The following is a 17083-nucleotide window of genomic DNA, read 5'->3' as shown; positions in this document are numbered from 1 at the left end:
TGGAACCTGAAAGCCTCTGGGCTATGCTTTCCTAGATTTACCTTTTGTTATTTTTTCATAGCCAGTAGAAAATAACCTCATCTCCAACAATGAGATACTCAATTTTATTAAATTATGAATATAAACTTAAAGCCACAAAAATAGTTTCTGTACATATGTTCCAGATATATATTGCTGCTTCATAAACTTCACCAAAACTTGATGGATTAAACAATTATTTTTTTAGCTTTCATTATTTTGTTGCTTTTGAATTTTGGCACAGCTTGATAGACTGCTGCTATCAACAGAGATTACTCAATGATATTCAGTTGGTGGGCAAGTTTGTGTGGAAGGTTCAAAATGGCTTAATCAAGGTTAATCAAAAAGGAGAACAACCCCAGTGTATCTGACCTATTCAAGTGAGCCCTTGAGGGAGGTTAAAGCTATTGGGAGTGAAAAAAGCACTCCCAATGAAAAACCAGCCTCTACCTCAGAGCAAAGCCTGTCCAAGGAAGGGACATGACCTTAGTCCTTGGAAAAACCCACAGAGCACTCCTAAGCACATTCCCACCCTGCTAAGTTGTTTATCTACAAATAACAGGAGAGATCTGCTGCGCCAGGTGTCCCTGACTCAGTCAGGCTAGGTGGGGATCCATAGCAGCCCCCTAGCAGCCACCAATCAGCATGAGACAGGGAAATACCTGGGATGCCAGATGACCCTCCCAATGGTTTATGGTGGTTAATAACAAGTTGGGAAACCATGTAGTTCAGCACGTACACCCCTCTTGGCTCAAACCAATCAGTTCAAACGAATACCCCTTTGTACTGACCAATCACCCCTACCCAACTTGTTCCCTCCAGTGAATGTGCTAATCATGTTTTAGAGTTGTTATTTGATTTTCCCGAGGTGTGTGATGATTTGCTAAAAGAGGCTATGATGTATGTGAAGTCCCTGCCCTCTCCAAAAAATGTATAAAAATGCTGCAAACCCTGGGCTCGGGGCCTCTCAGCCTCACCAGTTGCTGTGTGTGTGCGCGGAGGACCGAGCTAGCTCGCAATAAACACCTCTTTGCTGCTTGCATCGATCTTGGGTCTCTGGTGGTCTTTGGGGGTCCCGAATTCGAGCATAACACCAATCTTTTGGGAGTGAAAAAGCAATAAGCTATGGAAGGGCCGGCCACATGGAAAGGAACTCTAAGACCTGAGAGTGGTCCCTAGCCAGCAACCAGCAAGAAAAATTTCCTACCCTACAAGAAACTGAATTCTTTTAGTAAACTTGGAAGAAGACTACGAGCATCAAATACTTTGATTTACATCTGATTAGACCTTTAACAGAGGACCCAGCTAACATGTATTTAGACTTCTAAGTTATGAGAACTGTAAGATAATAAATTTGTGTTGTTTAGCTGCTAACATTTGTGATCATTTAGTGGATAATCCTACCTTATATCATAAATCTGTGATAATTTGATACATAGTAATAGAAAGCCAGTAAAGTTACCAAATAACAAAAATTAAAGGAGAAAAAAACAAGAGATTTTATTTTGCACCTATAATGCGATAAATTTTAAATGTGGCAAAACTCGTGTTTTGCCAGATGTCAGGAAATGGAATTATAAATTGGTTGAGCTACTTTAAAGAGTAAATAGTATGATTTGAGTGTGTGTGTGTGGTGGTTTCTGCCCTCTTGGGACCAACTCTCAGTGTTTAATAAAAGACAAAAATTAGTTATCACCAGTCCAGAAATTTCACCTGTAAATGTAAGCTCTAGAAAAACACTGCCCAAAGAAACAAGGTTAAGAGCACAGCTGCCTTTTATTGGCAGAAATTGGAAATTAGAAGTCCACCAATAGAAGAATGGATTAATTATTATAAGAATTAATTATAACACCCTAAATCCATCATCCACAGCAAGATATAAAAGTTTGCTGCTAGCTGGGCATGGTGGTACATGCCTGTAATCCCTATGGTTTAGGAGGCTTAAGCAGAAGGATTGCAAGTTCAAAGCCAGCCTCAGCAAAAGCAAGGCAGTAGCAACTCAGTGAGACCCTGTCTCTAAATAAAATTCATATAGGGCTTTGGAAGTGGCTCAGTGGTTGCGTGCCCCTGAGTTCAATCCCTGGTATCCACCCTGCAAAAAAAAAAAAAGTTTGCTGCTGTCCCAGAAGCTTCTTCCATGTTTCCAATCCAACTCATAATGTACCTTCAACCTCTCATAAGTAACCATTATCTTCACTTACACAGTAATGGTTTATTTACATTAAAAAAATGTGAAATCCTATATTGTGATTTAGTCTTACCCATTAAAAAATGATATACATTTTTAAATTAAAAAGAACAACAACAAAAAAACCCCAAAAGAATGAGTTAGTGTCTATATAAAAGTGTTTACAGAGAACTAGCTTGTTCCTTCTACCATGTGAGGTCACAGTAAGAAAGCACCATCTTATGAATCAGGAAGAGGATCCTTACCAGACACCAAATCTACATTGCATTGATTTTGTACTTCTCACCTATAGAACTATAAGAAATAAATTTATGTTATTTATTTAAAAATGGTGTTTTCTAAGCCTCTCTTAATCTGCATTGGTGGCTGGATCTGCAGTCAACTAGATTCAGGTTTGATTCCTTTGCAAGATTATAGAATATAGATGACATGTGGTTGTCTCTTTGTGACAACCAGCCCAATATTTCAATGGAATTGACTCTGTAATGGAGGCACAAAATGCTGAAACTCTATTTTTAACATCTCATTTTCATTTATTAGTTGGAATACTTTTATAATGGAAAATTGATATTATAACTGGCCTATCTTTAGTAGTCTAGTTTTCTTGCTCTGTTGAGTCAAGAGTTTCCAAGATTGTTCTTGATCCACAAGAGATTAATCCCTTTCTTCAATAAGTCATTTTGTTTTTTTACTACGACTTTTTTTGTTCTTTTGTTGTTAAATGATAAATAGCACTTCAAGACTACAATTTGGGGCCTAGAGATGCTCATTGACTTTTGGCTCATCATTGTTTCTAGTCTTTTTCTATCAATAAGAGTAAGGTTATAAATAATATCTCATGAGATATTATTTATAAGACATGTCCAAATTCATGTCTGTCACTGTCTATTTTTCTGGGTGTGAAGTTCTTGGACTTTTTTTTTTTTTTTAAATTAGGGCATTTTAATTATGCATAACAGAAATCTTTCATCACAGAGGTCTTTTATTGGTTAAATTTACTACTGCCTCAATCACAATATGGAGGTGATTCATAACATAAAATTTCTTAAAGCTAAATTTTTAATTGCCAGAGTCCTTCTTCCCTAATCCCTAACCTAGGGGAATCACAAATGTGGTCTAAATCTCTATAATTATGTTACTTAAGGGATGCTTTATAAAATTTTCATTTATATAGTTATAAAATTATATTTTTATTTATATAATTATTAAATTTCTTTTGAGATGTGAACTTTCATTAGCATAATCCTCCCTCTCTCTCTCTCTCTCTCTCTCTCTCTCTCTCTCTCTCTCTCTCTCTCTCTCTCTTTATTATTTGGTACTGGGGATTGAACCCAGGGACTAGCCACATCCCTATCCCCTTATATTTTTTATTTTGAGAAAGGCATTCGCTAAGTTGCTTAGGGCCTTACTAAATTGCCAAGGCTGGCTTGTGATCCTCCTGTTTCAGCCTCCCAAACTGCTGGGATTACAGGCATGTGTCACTGTGACCAGCAAGCCTCTACATTTATGAGCAGGTTTTTATTAATGAATGTATGTTTTCATTTCTCTAGTATAAATGCCCAAGTGCAATTTCTGGGTCATATGGTAGATGTATTTTTAATTTTAGAAGAAATTGGAAAACTATTTTCCAAAGTGGTTATAACATTTTTCATTTCCACTAACAATATATGAGTGCCCTAGATTCTTATTTCCTGTTCAGCACTTGGTGTTAACACTTTTTAAAAAACATATCATTTTGATCGTTTTGGAAGTGTTATCATACTGTGGTTTTAACTTTCCTTTACCTTATGACTAATGACTTTGAAAATCTGTTCATGTACTTATCTTCCATTTGTATATCTTTCTCAGAGAAATGTCTTTCAGGTCTTTTGCTCATTTTCTAAATGAATTGTTTGTTTTTTGTTCTTTTAATATTGAACTTTGAGAGTTTTTTATATATTTCTAAACTCTACTCAATTGTTGTATACGTGGTTTGTAGATATTTTCCAAGTCTTTATCTTGTCTTTTCATCCCCTTATCAGGATATTTCACAGAGAAAGTTTTAAATTCAATGAGACACAATTTGTTGACTTTTCCTTTTATGGATTATACTTTGGTTTCAAGCTTTAGACCTCTTGGCTTAATTTTTGATCTCAAAGATTTTCTGTATGTTTTTTCCTAATTTTTTTTATAGTTTTACAGTTTCCTTTAAGTCTGTGGTTTATTTTGAGTTAATTTTTTAAAATGAAATATGGAACATAGGTCAAGTTTCAGTTTTTAAATTATGAATGTCCAATTGCTTAAGCACCATTTTTCAAAATGCCATCTTTCCTCTCTTGAATGTTTTGCATCTTTTCTAAGTTCAGTTGTGTGTGTGTGTGTGTGTGTGTGTGTGTGTCTGTTTGTAGATTGCTCATTCCATTTCATTAGCCTTTGTGTGTTTCTCTCCATCAGTACCAGAGTCAAAAGGGAAGCTCTCTTTGGTCCTGTGCCGCTGGCCACATCTCCTCCAAGGGTGTCCAGGGATCCGTTAGGGAAAGCAGATGGTTGGGCTTCAAGTGTGGAGTAGGGTCTCTTTCATTCCAGGGCTTCCAGTATAGGCCAGAAAAGCTATTCTAACAATGTTGAGACTTGACACATGCTGTTGCGGCCCCTTCGATGTTTTATGATTATTATAAAAACCTTAGCCCAGGAAAGGGGTGGGAGAATCATCTTTCTTTCATGGTGTTAATAAAATGGGCTTAACTCAGAAACAAATGAAATTGACAGTCTAATTTTCTATTCTGTTATCAAAATCCTTTTCTTTCTGGGGTCAATTTTTATCTTGTTGCTTTGATAAAATTATTGGTCAAAGATTTAATGACTTCCCCTTCCTTCTTGTTTTAGGGGGTTTCTAATACTAACTTTAGATTTGGTGACTCAATGAAAGGATTCATAGGGCCCAGCTTATAATTGTACTCATGGCTAAGATTTATTACAGTGAGAGGATACAAAGCAAAATTAGTAAATAGGAAAGATGCATGGGCAGAGTCTGGAGGAACCCTGGCTAAAACTTCCAAGAGTCCCTTTCCAGTAGAGTCACATAGGACATGCTTAATTCTTGCAATAATGAGTTCTGACAACATGCACAAGGAAAGTTTTTGCCAGGAAGTCTTTTTTTTTTTTTTTTTTTTTTTTTTAATTTTGAAATATCAACTTTATTTGGTACTTTTTGAATATTGACAGAAAGACTTAAGGAATATTGAATGTACAATAAATGATTTTTTTTTTTAATTTTTTATTGTGGGTTGTTCAAAACATTACAAATTTCTTGACATATCATATTCCACACTTTGATTCTAGTGGGTTATGAACTCCCACCTTCACCCCATACACAGATTGCAGATTCACATCAGTTACACATCCATTGATTTACAAATTGCCATACTAGTGTCTGTTGTGCTCCGCTGCCTTTCCCATCATCCACCCTCCCCCCTCCCCACCTCTCCCCTCCCCTCCCCTCCTCTCTCTCTACCCCCTCCACTGTATAACCCTGAGGGTCTCCTTCCATTACCGTGCAATTTACCTTCTCTCTCCCTTTCCCTCCCACCTCTCATCCCTGTTAAATGTTAATCTTCTTCTCGTGTTCTTCGTCCCTACTCTGTTCTTAGTTACTTTCCTTATATCAAAGAAGACATTTGGCATTTGTTTTTTAGGGATTGGCTAGCTTCACTTAGCATAATCTGCTCTAATGCCATCCATTTCCCTGTAAATTCTATGATTTTGTCATTTTTTAATGCAGAGTAATACTCCATTGTGTATAAATGCCACATTTTTTTTATCCATTCGTCTATTGAAGGGCATCTAGGTTGGTTCCACAGTCTTGCTATTGTGAACTGTGCTGCTATGAACATCGATGTAGCAGTGTCCCTGTAGCATGCTCTTTTTAGGTCTTTAGGGAATAGACCAAGAAGGGGAATAGCTGGGTCAAATGGTGGCTCCATTCCCAGCTTTCCAAGAAATCTCCATACTGCTTTCCAAATTGGCTGCACCAATCTGCAGTCCCACCAGCAATGTACAAGTGTACCCTTTTCCCCACATCCTCGCCAGCACTTGTTGTTGTTTGACTTCCTAATGGCTGCCAATCTTACTGGAGTGAGATGGTATCTTAGGGTGGTTTTGATTTGCATTTCTCTGACAGCTAGAGATGTTGAGCATTTTTTCATGTACTTGTTGATTGACTGTATGTCCTCCTCTGTGAAGTGTCTGTTCAGGTCCTTGGCCCATTTGTTGATTGGGTTGTTTGTTCTCTTATTGTCTAATTTTTTGAGTTCTTTGTATACTCTGGATATTAGGGCTCTATCTGAAGTGTGAGGAGTAAAGATTTGTTCCCAGGATGTAGGCTCCCTATTTACCTCTCTTATTGTTTCTTTTGCTGAGAAAAAACTTCTTAGTTTGAGTAAGTCCCATTTGTTGATTCTAGTTATTAACTTTTGTGCTATGGGTGTCCTATTGAGAAATTTGGAGCCTGACCCCACAGTATGTAGATCGTAGCCAACTTTTTCTTCTATCAGACGGCGCGGCCAGGAAGTCTTAGTAGATACTCAATAACTAAAATTTTTATTGGCTGCTGGTCATGGAAGTACACTCTGCCTGGCTAGTACTGAAACTCTGAACTCTTGGAAGAAAACCAGTTTTTCAACATGTTATGACTTGAATCTTAAAAGTCCCCGAAAGGTCATGTGTTAAAGACTTGGTTGCAAGCCTGTGGAGTTATTTGAAAGTGGTATAAATTTTAGGTGGTAGAGTCTAATGGAATGAAGTTAGATCATTGGAGGTGGACCCTTGAAGGGGGTATTGGGATCCGGCCCCTCCTCTTCTCCCTCTCTTTGCTTTGCAGATGACATGGGGTGAGAAAATTTGAACTCCTTTAACCTCTCTAACTGTGGGATTTAACGTTTCAAACTATGGGCTCAAGTAGATCTTTTCTCCATTTATCTCAGATATTTTGTCACAGCAATGGAAAATTGACTAACACATAGCATAAATCATTTTGGTCTTACAAACAGTTTAGATCACTCTTAATTCAGGGAAATTTTAATATCATTGCTGAAACTACCCTCTGAGTTCCTAGATGCCACAAAAGGCCAACTTTACAAGTAATCCTTTCTAAAGACAGGCAGTTTTGGGCTTATTATTGAAATCCCCCCCCAACTTTTTTTTTTATATAGTCTATTCTCTTGGCCAGGACATTTTATAGCAAAATTATTATCAGTAGGACCCCAAGTTACAGGGTGAAAACTATCTGCAGTATTATCTTCATTTGAAATCTATGAGTCCTGGATTTAGCCAATTAGAATAAGTCCTATTAACTGTAAAGGTCAATCTTAGAATGTCATCTGGGTTTCTCCTGAAGTTTTTGTATTAACCTTTTTTAACCTGACAAGGTAGCAATTCAAGCCCATCATAACCCTGTTTAGTGAGTTAAAGCTGACCTGCATGCCTTTTAGGGCCCAGGCAGTCCATGATAATCTAAGTGCACACTGAAGGGTACAATCCCAGACAGTTTACTTAGAAACAGTTTGCAGTTAAGTCACCTGTGAGGACCCATGTTAGTCTAACAATGCAAGTTAATAGGGTCCCAATGTGGCTTCCCACTGTGGGGCGTTTTGTCTGAGGGCTTTCTGTATGGTTCATGCAGTCCAGTTGAGTCCTTGGTTTTAGAAGGACTATCCAAAGGCAGTCAGTTATTATAAATTTTGCTTGTCTATGACATCATTTTATTTGCCTCATGACTGTGAACAAAATCTGGGAGTATTCTGAGCAAGTGTAGGGGACACCCCTGCTGTCTCATAGTCAGCTCTGTTAGGTATGATCATAGACACAACCATCAGTTTAGAGACCAGACCTCACAGCATCTTGGTGTTCAAGAGTAGTCATGAAAAGCACATCATGATGGTCTGAGGTTGTGGCTCAGTGGTAGTGCACTTGCCTAGTATGTGTGAGGCACTGGGTTCGATTCTCAGAACCACATATGAATAAAATAAAGGTCCATACATCTAAAAAATATTAAAAAAAGAAAAGTACATCATGAATGCCTTCCTTCCACTGCATGTCCCCAGGCACTGTTTTTTTTTTTTTTTTGTTGTTGTTGTTTAGTTTTTCCTATTATTATAAAATCAGTGTGTTTCATTTTGAAATCAATATTTTACATTTTTTTCTTAATCTTTTTTTATTCTCATCTTGATCTTTTATTAGGATGGGTTGGGTACAAAGGGAACAAAGCAATTTACACACACACATATATCATGTATATATCATATATATACACACACACACACACACAGACATACATACATACACATCATGTTCAGGAGTTTGTTAGGACAAAATTCTGAATTTTCAAAAATGTTCAGAATGTGCTTAGAAAATCTCCACCCCCTTTTTTTCTGGTCATTTATCCAGAAAACTGCCTGGAAAAGATTAATCTCTGTCTGGGGACAGCTGCATTTAATAATCAACTGCCTAACTAAACAGAGTGAGCAAATTGGTCAGGCTCTCAATCTAATGTTGAAAATTTCAAATAATCTGGAAAACTGAACACAAATTAAAACTCATGAGACAACCCTGAGAAGGAGTCAAGAGACCCATCTATCAGAGGTGATTGGAGTGACCTCACATCCTTGGGATGTGCTCTCCCCCAACTTGAGAGAAACACAAATTGAGATAGAATTCTCAAGAATGGATTAGTAGCTGTGATGTTAATGTTATGTGTTAGTGTGGCCATGGGATGTCCAGATTAAATTAAACATCATTTCTGGGTGTGTCTGGGAAGATGATGATGAGGTCATCAGTTGAATTGGTGAACTCAGAAACATGGGTTGCTGTCCCCAGTGTGAGTAAGCATCATCCTACTCTGAGAGCTTGAATTGAACAAATTGTTTGCTTCATTGCTTGAGTTGGGACATTTAATCTCATTTTCTCCTGGTATTTGATTTGGATTTACACAATTGGCTTCCCTGGTTGACATAGCTTTGGATTCAGATTGAACTATATCAACACCTGTTTTGGTCCCTCAGGTTGCAAGTGGCAGATCTTGGGATATCTCAAATTCCATAATTGCATGAATCAATTCCTCTTATTCATTCCTTGTCCCTCATATGTGTATGTGTATGTGTGTTGGAACTCTCTGACCTGAGAATTTCCTTTTCAGTTCAAATAATTCACTTGAATCCTTGTTTTTAGAAGGAATGCCCAAAGGGAGTCAATATATTGATTCAGTTTCTCTGGAGAACCCTGACTCCTATTGATTCTGTTTTTCTGAAAGACTCTGACTAATACAGTATGCCTTTGAAAGTCAGTAGAGGAGAGGTAGGGGAGAAAAGGGGAAGGAGGGCAGGAGAGAGAGGGGAAGAACTGGGGAATAAAATCCAAGGGGAGTTATCTTATGTCTTTTTTTAATAACAAAGACAGCCAATAGCGATGACATACAGTTATAATTTTTCCTGAGTCATTGAGAAGCAGCCTTCCTCCAATTATTATAAAAATATTACAAAACAGCAAGCATGAATCTCTTTTAAATCAAGAAGTAAAAATTTTGCAAGCCATTTTAGGCTTTGATTATTTTATTTTTTATGTAAGTATAAATTATGGTACCATGCTCTAGGACTAGTGCATAGTTATCAAGCTTATCTTTTCTTTTTTAGCTTCAGAAAGGATTTTTATTTGAAAAATCACCAAGAATCTCCTTATGAAAATGCAAGATTTCTCCAAGGTCTGTGGAATACTGGCAGAATGGTAGAGAGACTTGCTTCAAACCTGACTGTGCTGCTTAGCAACAATTTCACCTTGGGCAAGTGATAAACTACTTAAATCTCAAATTCTTCATCTATAAAATGTGACACAAATCTCCCAGTGACAGGTTTTTTATTTTATTTTGGTGCAAAATACTAGTACAGAATAGTGGGTTTCATTGTGGCATATTTGTACATGCATAGAACATAATTTGATCAGTTTACTCCTCAATATCTCCCAGTGCTGTTATAAAGAACACAGCATTTGTAAGATACTCTGCTCCATATGCAACACAGTAGAGGCTCCATAAATTTAATATCCTCCTTACCTTGAAAAAATGACTGAAAACAGGGAAGATAAGTTCACAGAAGCTTTTTAAAAATAATAGCCCTTACTGGAAATGACCCATGTTACAGCCCTAAATGACCATACATTATTGAGTAAAAAAAATTGTGGAATATTCATGCAATTCATTACTATGCCACATGAAGTACTGTAACTGAAAAAATGTGGACAAATCTCACAGATATAATGTTGGATGACACACAAAAAATAATAATGTACAGTGCCACTGAAAGAAAGTTCAAGTATAGCCAGATTAATCTAAGGGAGTGGAAGTCAGGAGTAGTAACCTTTTAAAGGGAATGTGGATTGGAAATGGGACAAAGGGAGCCTGATGAGGAACTGGGAATGTTCTGTCTTAACCTGTGTCATGGTTGGTAATACAGGGTATACATAGTAAAAATTCACCCAAGTGGTGTACTTCAGATTTGTACATTTTACATGTATATTATTTATATTGGTACACACACATATATAATACTTCAGTACAAACTGCTTGTCTTGACACAAGAGCTAGATTTCCTGTTAATATGTATTTGATTTATTAGGAGAGTATCCAGATCTAGAAACGGGTTGCCAACAGCTGGCTATCTTGCAAGCTGCTGTCAGTCTGTCCTTTAAATGTGGCCTTATTTCAGTGCTGGCCTGACATATTATGAGAGTCATGCTTCATCATCATTGACAGCTGGAGATGCCATCACATGCCATTGGCAGCAAAGCACAGGGAAAACCAGGCAGTGGACTGTGCTTTCTACCCTTAGGCTGTGAGGCACAAGCCCCAGCAATGGGAGGATTAAAAGCCTCTCAATTAAAAAAGGGGGGAGGGTAGTGTGGGCTGCACAATTTATAAATAGACATTGCCCAAGGCTGCCTGATGATGAAGTGGTTGTTAGTAAACCTTTCTCCTTTAAGGATGCCATTATCAGAGACCATTTAAAAATATCAGCTTCGTTTTGTCTTTTCGGGGAGAATCCTGGGTTTCAAGTCAGCCCTGTTAGGTGATATTTCTCTCTGTTAGACTTAGGAACAGGACTTCAATGTTTTGAATCACCTTTAAATGGAGCACAAAGATGATGATGATGATGATGTATCTTTTGCCAAATGGATGAGCAGCTTCTGGGGTCACAGCTGGAGAGAGGAGGATGAGAGAGGACCCCGGGAACACCACCGACCACAAGACGCCAGTTACAGGAAAACCTCCCTGCCCTGCCCAGTGAGTTGTTATCATAGAACCAAGGGAGAGGTGGAATGGGGAGGGGATTTCTCTTAGAGAATTTTTTGAATCTTTATTCATACCCACAAAAATCCTTTTTATCATTTCATCTTGTTCTTTAAGTGACCTGATTTTATCTATTGGTAATGATTTCCTTAATCTTAGAAATCTAAAATATCTTTCACTGCTCTTCAGAGCTCCTATAAGCCTGGCATAATCCCACAGCATGGCAGAATTCAAGGCAAAAGAAAAGAAACTTGATGTTATAATTAGTCTGTGTAACACTGTCAATCAATGTGTAATTTCTACTAGTCACTTTGAAATACTGAAAATAATTCCCCTATTGGTGCCAAGACCTCTGAGGAGTTAGGGATTCCATGTAACAAATCACTACTATTGATATATGTGATATACTTTTTCTGGTGTTTCCATTTGGTTCTCTGACAAGAGCAGGAACCCAAACTCCCCAGTCCTCAGCCCTGTTTTCCCAGGGCTAGGCAGAGCACCAGGTGTCTGGTGAATGAAGGGATAGCAGAAAGCTGTGGTGAGGAAAGTGGGTGGCCTTGCCAGGTGTGGGCTCAAAACAGGTATCAGAGTGTTTCTGTCTGCCTACTGTGGTGCTGGAAGACTCCGCAGTAGACATACATGTCCTCTGCTTCACTGTCACACAGCAGTAAAATGGCTTCTCTCTTTCCAAGTCACTTAGAATTTCAGCTCCAGACACTGCTCTCTAACCCCCGTTTCTGCCAACTCCCAAACCAGAAAGCTTAGGGGTAAATTTACTTGATTTAATTTTTAGTTTTAGGGTTCCAAGATGCATAATGACTGTGAATTATATTAATATGTGCATGGGAACCTCTTTTAGTGCCATTGGTCAGCAACTTGGAAAATGAGACCTTTTTAAGACCAAATATTTCACAGTACTTCTTGGTGCTTCTGTTTCCTTAAGTGAAGAATATTTAACAGGGTGCGCTCGGAGAAACCTTCCAGCTTTAACTTTCCCTCATTCTGTTTTAAACAATAGACCTTCATCTACAACTAAACAAATATTAAAAAAAACAATAGACCTGCTTATCATGCTCTCATTTAATCTAAATATAATTAATGTTCCACACCTAACAAGGTGTCCATAATGTATGATAACAGGAGTATGGAGACACTCCGGTTTCTAGATGTGAGAACAGGCATAAGTAAAGGGAAATATTTTGATTTACTCTTTATCACAACAGTGCCTATAGCCACAGGAAAAATGAAAACAAAGGAAAAAATATGGTTTACAAAATATAGTTTTTTGAATAAACTTTAGCACCTCTCAAATTTTAACTTAGATAATACACCCTATTTAGAGAATTCACTTTTAGTTTGCAATATTATTTGCCTTTATGCTCTTGGGAAATAGCAGATTTTATTTGTATAATGTTTCTGAAGCATCCATTAAATATTATTTATCTGAATCAATAGGTTAAGAGTACCTGAATTAATAGGTTTAGAGCATCTGAGTCAACAATGAATTTTATAATGATCAGTCTAACACACATGCATTTACTTATGGAGACAAAATATGGGATAAAAATTATAATCTGACTAAATAGAAAAGAGAACATAGAAGCATAAACATAAATAAAAGGATGCCGAGGAGTTATACACAAAGTCCTGGAAAACAGGGAATCTGATTCTTCTTTCCCTATCTACATAATGCTATACATTTGTAAATTGAATCTGTATTGGATACTAACTTTTCATACCACTAAATGTACTAAAATTTTTCTTATTTTGGAGATCTGAAAAAATTCAGTTTTTCAATTTTTTCTGTTTTACTTTGAGCTCAATGAAAATAACTTTAAAAGAGTTACTGTTACCCTTATTTTTCTTCTCTCTTAATTGCTCCAATCTAAGGCCATTTCCTTTCTAAATATTAATCTATTGATATTTACCTATTAATATCACATTTATAGGAAACAAAGAGCTTCTCCTTTCTTTCCTGTTTTGCATGTGCTTTCTAATGCGTCTTATCAGTCTTATGATCAGCATTAATTCATATAACATATTTATTGAGCCCTCACCATGTGCCAGACACAATCGGATGACAGGGTAAAAGAAGACATACATGATCCCCATGCCTGTGTAAATTTTTAGTCTAGTATAATATACAGATTGGCAGGATGAAGTATAACAAGGAATTAAAGTTTAGTTCTTCTCATAGAACATTGCTTTTTGTCCAAACCCATTATAACCTGTGATTGTTCGTTTAAAGCAAATAAAGAAATCTTGCTTTTTCTGTCCTGTTGTCTTTGGTGGAAAAAAAGGTGAAATCTCTCTTGGCTATTGAATATATCTGCCTTCCCTGTCCATTATCACAGAAATATAAAACTGAAGTAAAAATTTCCGTATCATTTATTTAAATTAAAAGCTGTGAAAGATAATTTTAATGTTTATCCCTGATTGACCTAAGCCAGCTACACACTATCATTTCTACAGCAGTATGTCACTATAGGGGTGGTTCTCTTGCAGTTAGTTGTTTGCTATAGGGATGAGTTGGGGCTTGGCTCCTTTAAAGGTTTTGTCACAAACCTGGAGAGAAAAGGTATACTATAGCATTTTATAATTGATAGTAAATGGCTTCTTGTATTCCAGATTAGACTTGTATTTAACTTTTTGCTTTTAAAAGACAGAGTCTTCCTATGTTGCCTAGGCTAACCTTGAACTCCTTGGCTCACGTATTCTCACCTCAGCCTCCTGAGTATCTGGGACTACAGGCATGCACCACTGCACCTGGATATTTGTGTTTAATTTTGACAAAGCACTACCAGAATCCTTAATTAACAATAGGATTTCAGTGATATTTCTCTGGGGGAACTTTTAGCTTAATGTTCTGTGTACTTTTTTTTTTTTTTAACAAGGTGCTAATGTGGAGGAGCTATCATAGAACAATGAAGGAGTTAAGAGCAGGACTGTGGAGCTTCCTCCTGCATTTTTCATGTATTAGTACCCTGACTCTGAGCAAATTGCTTAACTTCTCTCTGCCTCAAATATACCATATTTAAGTGGGATTGATGATAATAGCAAGCACCTCCTTAGATTGTTGTGAAGATCCAATGAGTAATGTATGTTCAGTGCTTAGGTCAGTGCCTGCTACCTAGTAAGTACCTATTATTATTATTAGTCAGTGATGTTTAAACTTGGAAAGTTTTTTTTCTAGATGCTTTTAGTTAATTACTGCCAAAAGTTCTAGAGTTTTAAATTTCACCTTTCCCTTATTATTGTTTTTAAAATAATTTTTTATTTTTATTGACCTAATAATTGTACCATTTGGGAGTATAGTTCAGTGGTAGAGTATATCAACATGTATGAGGTCCTGGATTCAATTTGTAGCACCATGAAGAAAAATTTGTATGAATTTATGGAGTAGAGTGTGATATTTTAATACATGTATACAGTGTATGATGATCATATAAGATTAATTGGCATACACAGTCCCTCAAACATTTATAATTTCATTGTGTTAGGAACATTAAAGATCCTCTCTACCAGCTATTTTGAAATATACAATTGATTGTTGTCAAAAATAGTTACCCTACTGTGCTACTGAAACACTATAAGTTACTCCTCCTATCCAACCTCATGGCCTTAACTGTCTTTAATGTTTCTCATATTACAATGGGAAGATAATTGGTGATTTTCTGTTGAAGGTTGCCATTTGGTACATGATTCCCAGATTAACATGTTGAAGCTTAATCCTCAATGGATGGTATTAGAGATGGGGCCTTTGGGAGATAATTAAGGTTAGATGAAATTATGAGGGTTGGGTCCTGATCTGATGGGATTGGTGGTCTTGTAAGAAGAAGCACCAGAGAGCTAGGACCAGAGAGCTGGCTGGATGGCTTGTTTACTTCCTCCTTATTTTTGTCTCAATGCACCCATGGCTTGCCTTCCTCCCAGACTCATACCTGGTCACTTTTTCATTTTGTACCTCATTTTGCACCACCTCACCCTTTCAATGGCATGGCCTCCCTGGTCTTTAGTCAGTGCGTCCACTCTACTGCCCAGCACAGGCACTAACATGGGCAGTCCTCCCTGCTGCAGCTTCATGTGCCATCACCCCCTCACCTTTCTAATCTCTATGAAAATTATTGATCCAAGACGAAGTTCCTCTGTCACACCTGGACAAAATTCAGAGCTGGGAAAGCTGGGAGCTCATGCTCGCTCAGCCTGTCTGAGATAAGAACTATTTCAAGGACTTCTTCAGGAAAAAAAGCAAAAAAACAAAACACCAGAAAACCTCCATACACAACATGCTTGACATAGCTCACACACAGACACACATTTCTGTAACAGAGTTTAATCTTTAACATTCTCTTAGACTACAATTCAGACAAGATGCTTTCCCCGCAATGGTATCTCTACCAATAAGACTTCAGCTCCTGCCACTGGTCTAGAAAGAAGACCAATAGACTTTGTATCTGAGCAGCTTACATGATTTTTTCCCTTTTTGCCAGTAAAATATTTTCTTATCTTTTCCTCTTTGGTTACACCTTTGGCTTGCCATGCTGTGCATTCCAGATTAAAAGCCTTTTACTCATTCCTGAATGTATAAATTTTTTATACTTGGAGAAGGAAGAAGTAAACAAAAATGTTTAAATCACTGTAGCAAAAAGATCAAAGGGAAAACCAGAGGGTGCAGTGATAGAAAGCAAGGAAAGAGTGTTTCCAGCGACCCCTGCAGGCAACTAAGTTAAACACCAGTCAATAATTAAGACCAAAAAGTGTACAGCATATGGCAGTTTGAAGACCAATGTCTTGGTGCAAAAGTTACATAGGAACTTTCAATGCTCTGCTGCTTTTCCAATTGTGATTTTAACATTGTTGTTATTGTGTTATTTTATCTCTATGTCTGTATGTAAACGAGATGTACTTATGTGCAAGATATTTATTAAACAATAATATGTAGCTATTGTTTTTTAGTTTTTGTCTAAAGCTTAATTTTATATTGCTTTTGGTGCACATTAGCTTTTTAATATAAATTATATTTTTCTTATGACTCTCCCATTATACTTTTACTTAGAAATTACATAAATATTAATCTTTATGCTATTTCTCAAATGTTTATGGTTTAACTAGAAATGTTTAAAAATCATTGGTAGAGTAGCAAGCAATTAAACTGGTCCTTGGATGTTCTATTTAATATTTTAACCAATGGATTCTGCTCCTTCATTGTAGAGAAAAATCTTTTTTTTTCTGAAACTCTTTTTTTTATTATTAGTTGTTCAAAACATTACAAAGCTCTTGACATATCATATTTCATACAGTTGATTCAAGTGGGTTATGAACTCCCATTTATACCCCGTATACAGATTGCAGAATCACATCGGTTACACATCTACGTTTTTACATACTGCCATACTAGTGTCTGTTGTATTCTGCTGCCTTTCCTATCCTCTACTATCCCCCCTCTCCTCCCCTCCCTTCCCCTCCCATCTTCTCTCTCTACCCCATCTACTGTAATTTTTCTCTCTCTTGTTTTTTCCCTTTCCCCTCACTTCCTCTTATATGTAATTTTGTATAACAATGAG

At 37.0% G+C, this 17083-nt stretch overlaps 1 protein-coding gene across 7 annotated transcripts in view; it reads left to right on the top strand.

Moving 5' to 3' along the window:
- The window catches only part of Lnp1 (leukemia NUP98 fusion partner 1), a 29019-nt gene that overhangs the window by 8485 nt on the left and 3451 nt on the right, over nucleotides 1-17083 (top strand). For 3 of the 7 annotated variants that reach the window (XM_046455309.2, XM_046455308.2, XM_046455311.2), the window contains exons 3-4: nucleotides 9871-10016; nucleotides 11319-11513. The exons of 3 other annotated variants lie outside the window; for them this stretch is intronic. In XM_046455309.2, coding sequence (XP_046311265.1) covers nucleotides 11358-11513 — 156 coding nt within the window. In that variant the 5' untranslated portion in view covers nucleotides 9871-10016; nucleotides 11319-11357. The remainder of the gene's footprint in view (nucleotides 1-9870; nucleotides 10017-11318; nucleotides 11514-17083) is intronic. One more of the 7 variants, XM_046455312.2, reaches the window with a different exon arrangement.

The sequence above is a fragment of the Marmota monax genome, unplaced genomic scaffold, assembly GCF_021218885.2.
Source record: "Marmota monax isolate L192 unplaced genomic scaffold, Marmota_monax_Labrador192_F-V1.1 WCK01_AAM20220418_F8-fsc00053, whole genome shotgun sequence".
Taxonomy (NCBI): domain Eukaryota; kingdom Metazoa; phylum Chordata; class Mammalia; order Rodentia; family Sciuridae; genus Marmota; species Marmota monax.
This window is presented reverse-complemented; position numbering and strand designations above follow the sequence as displayed.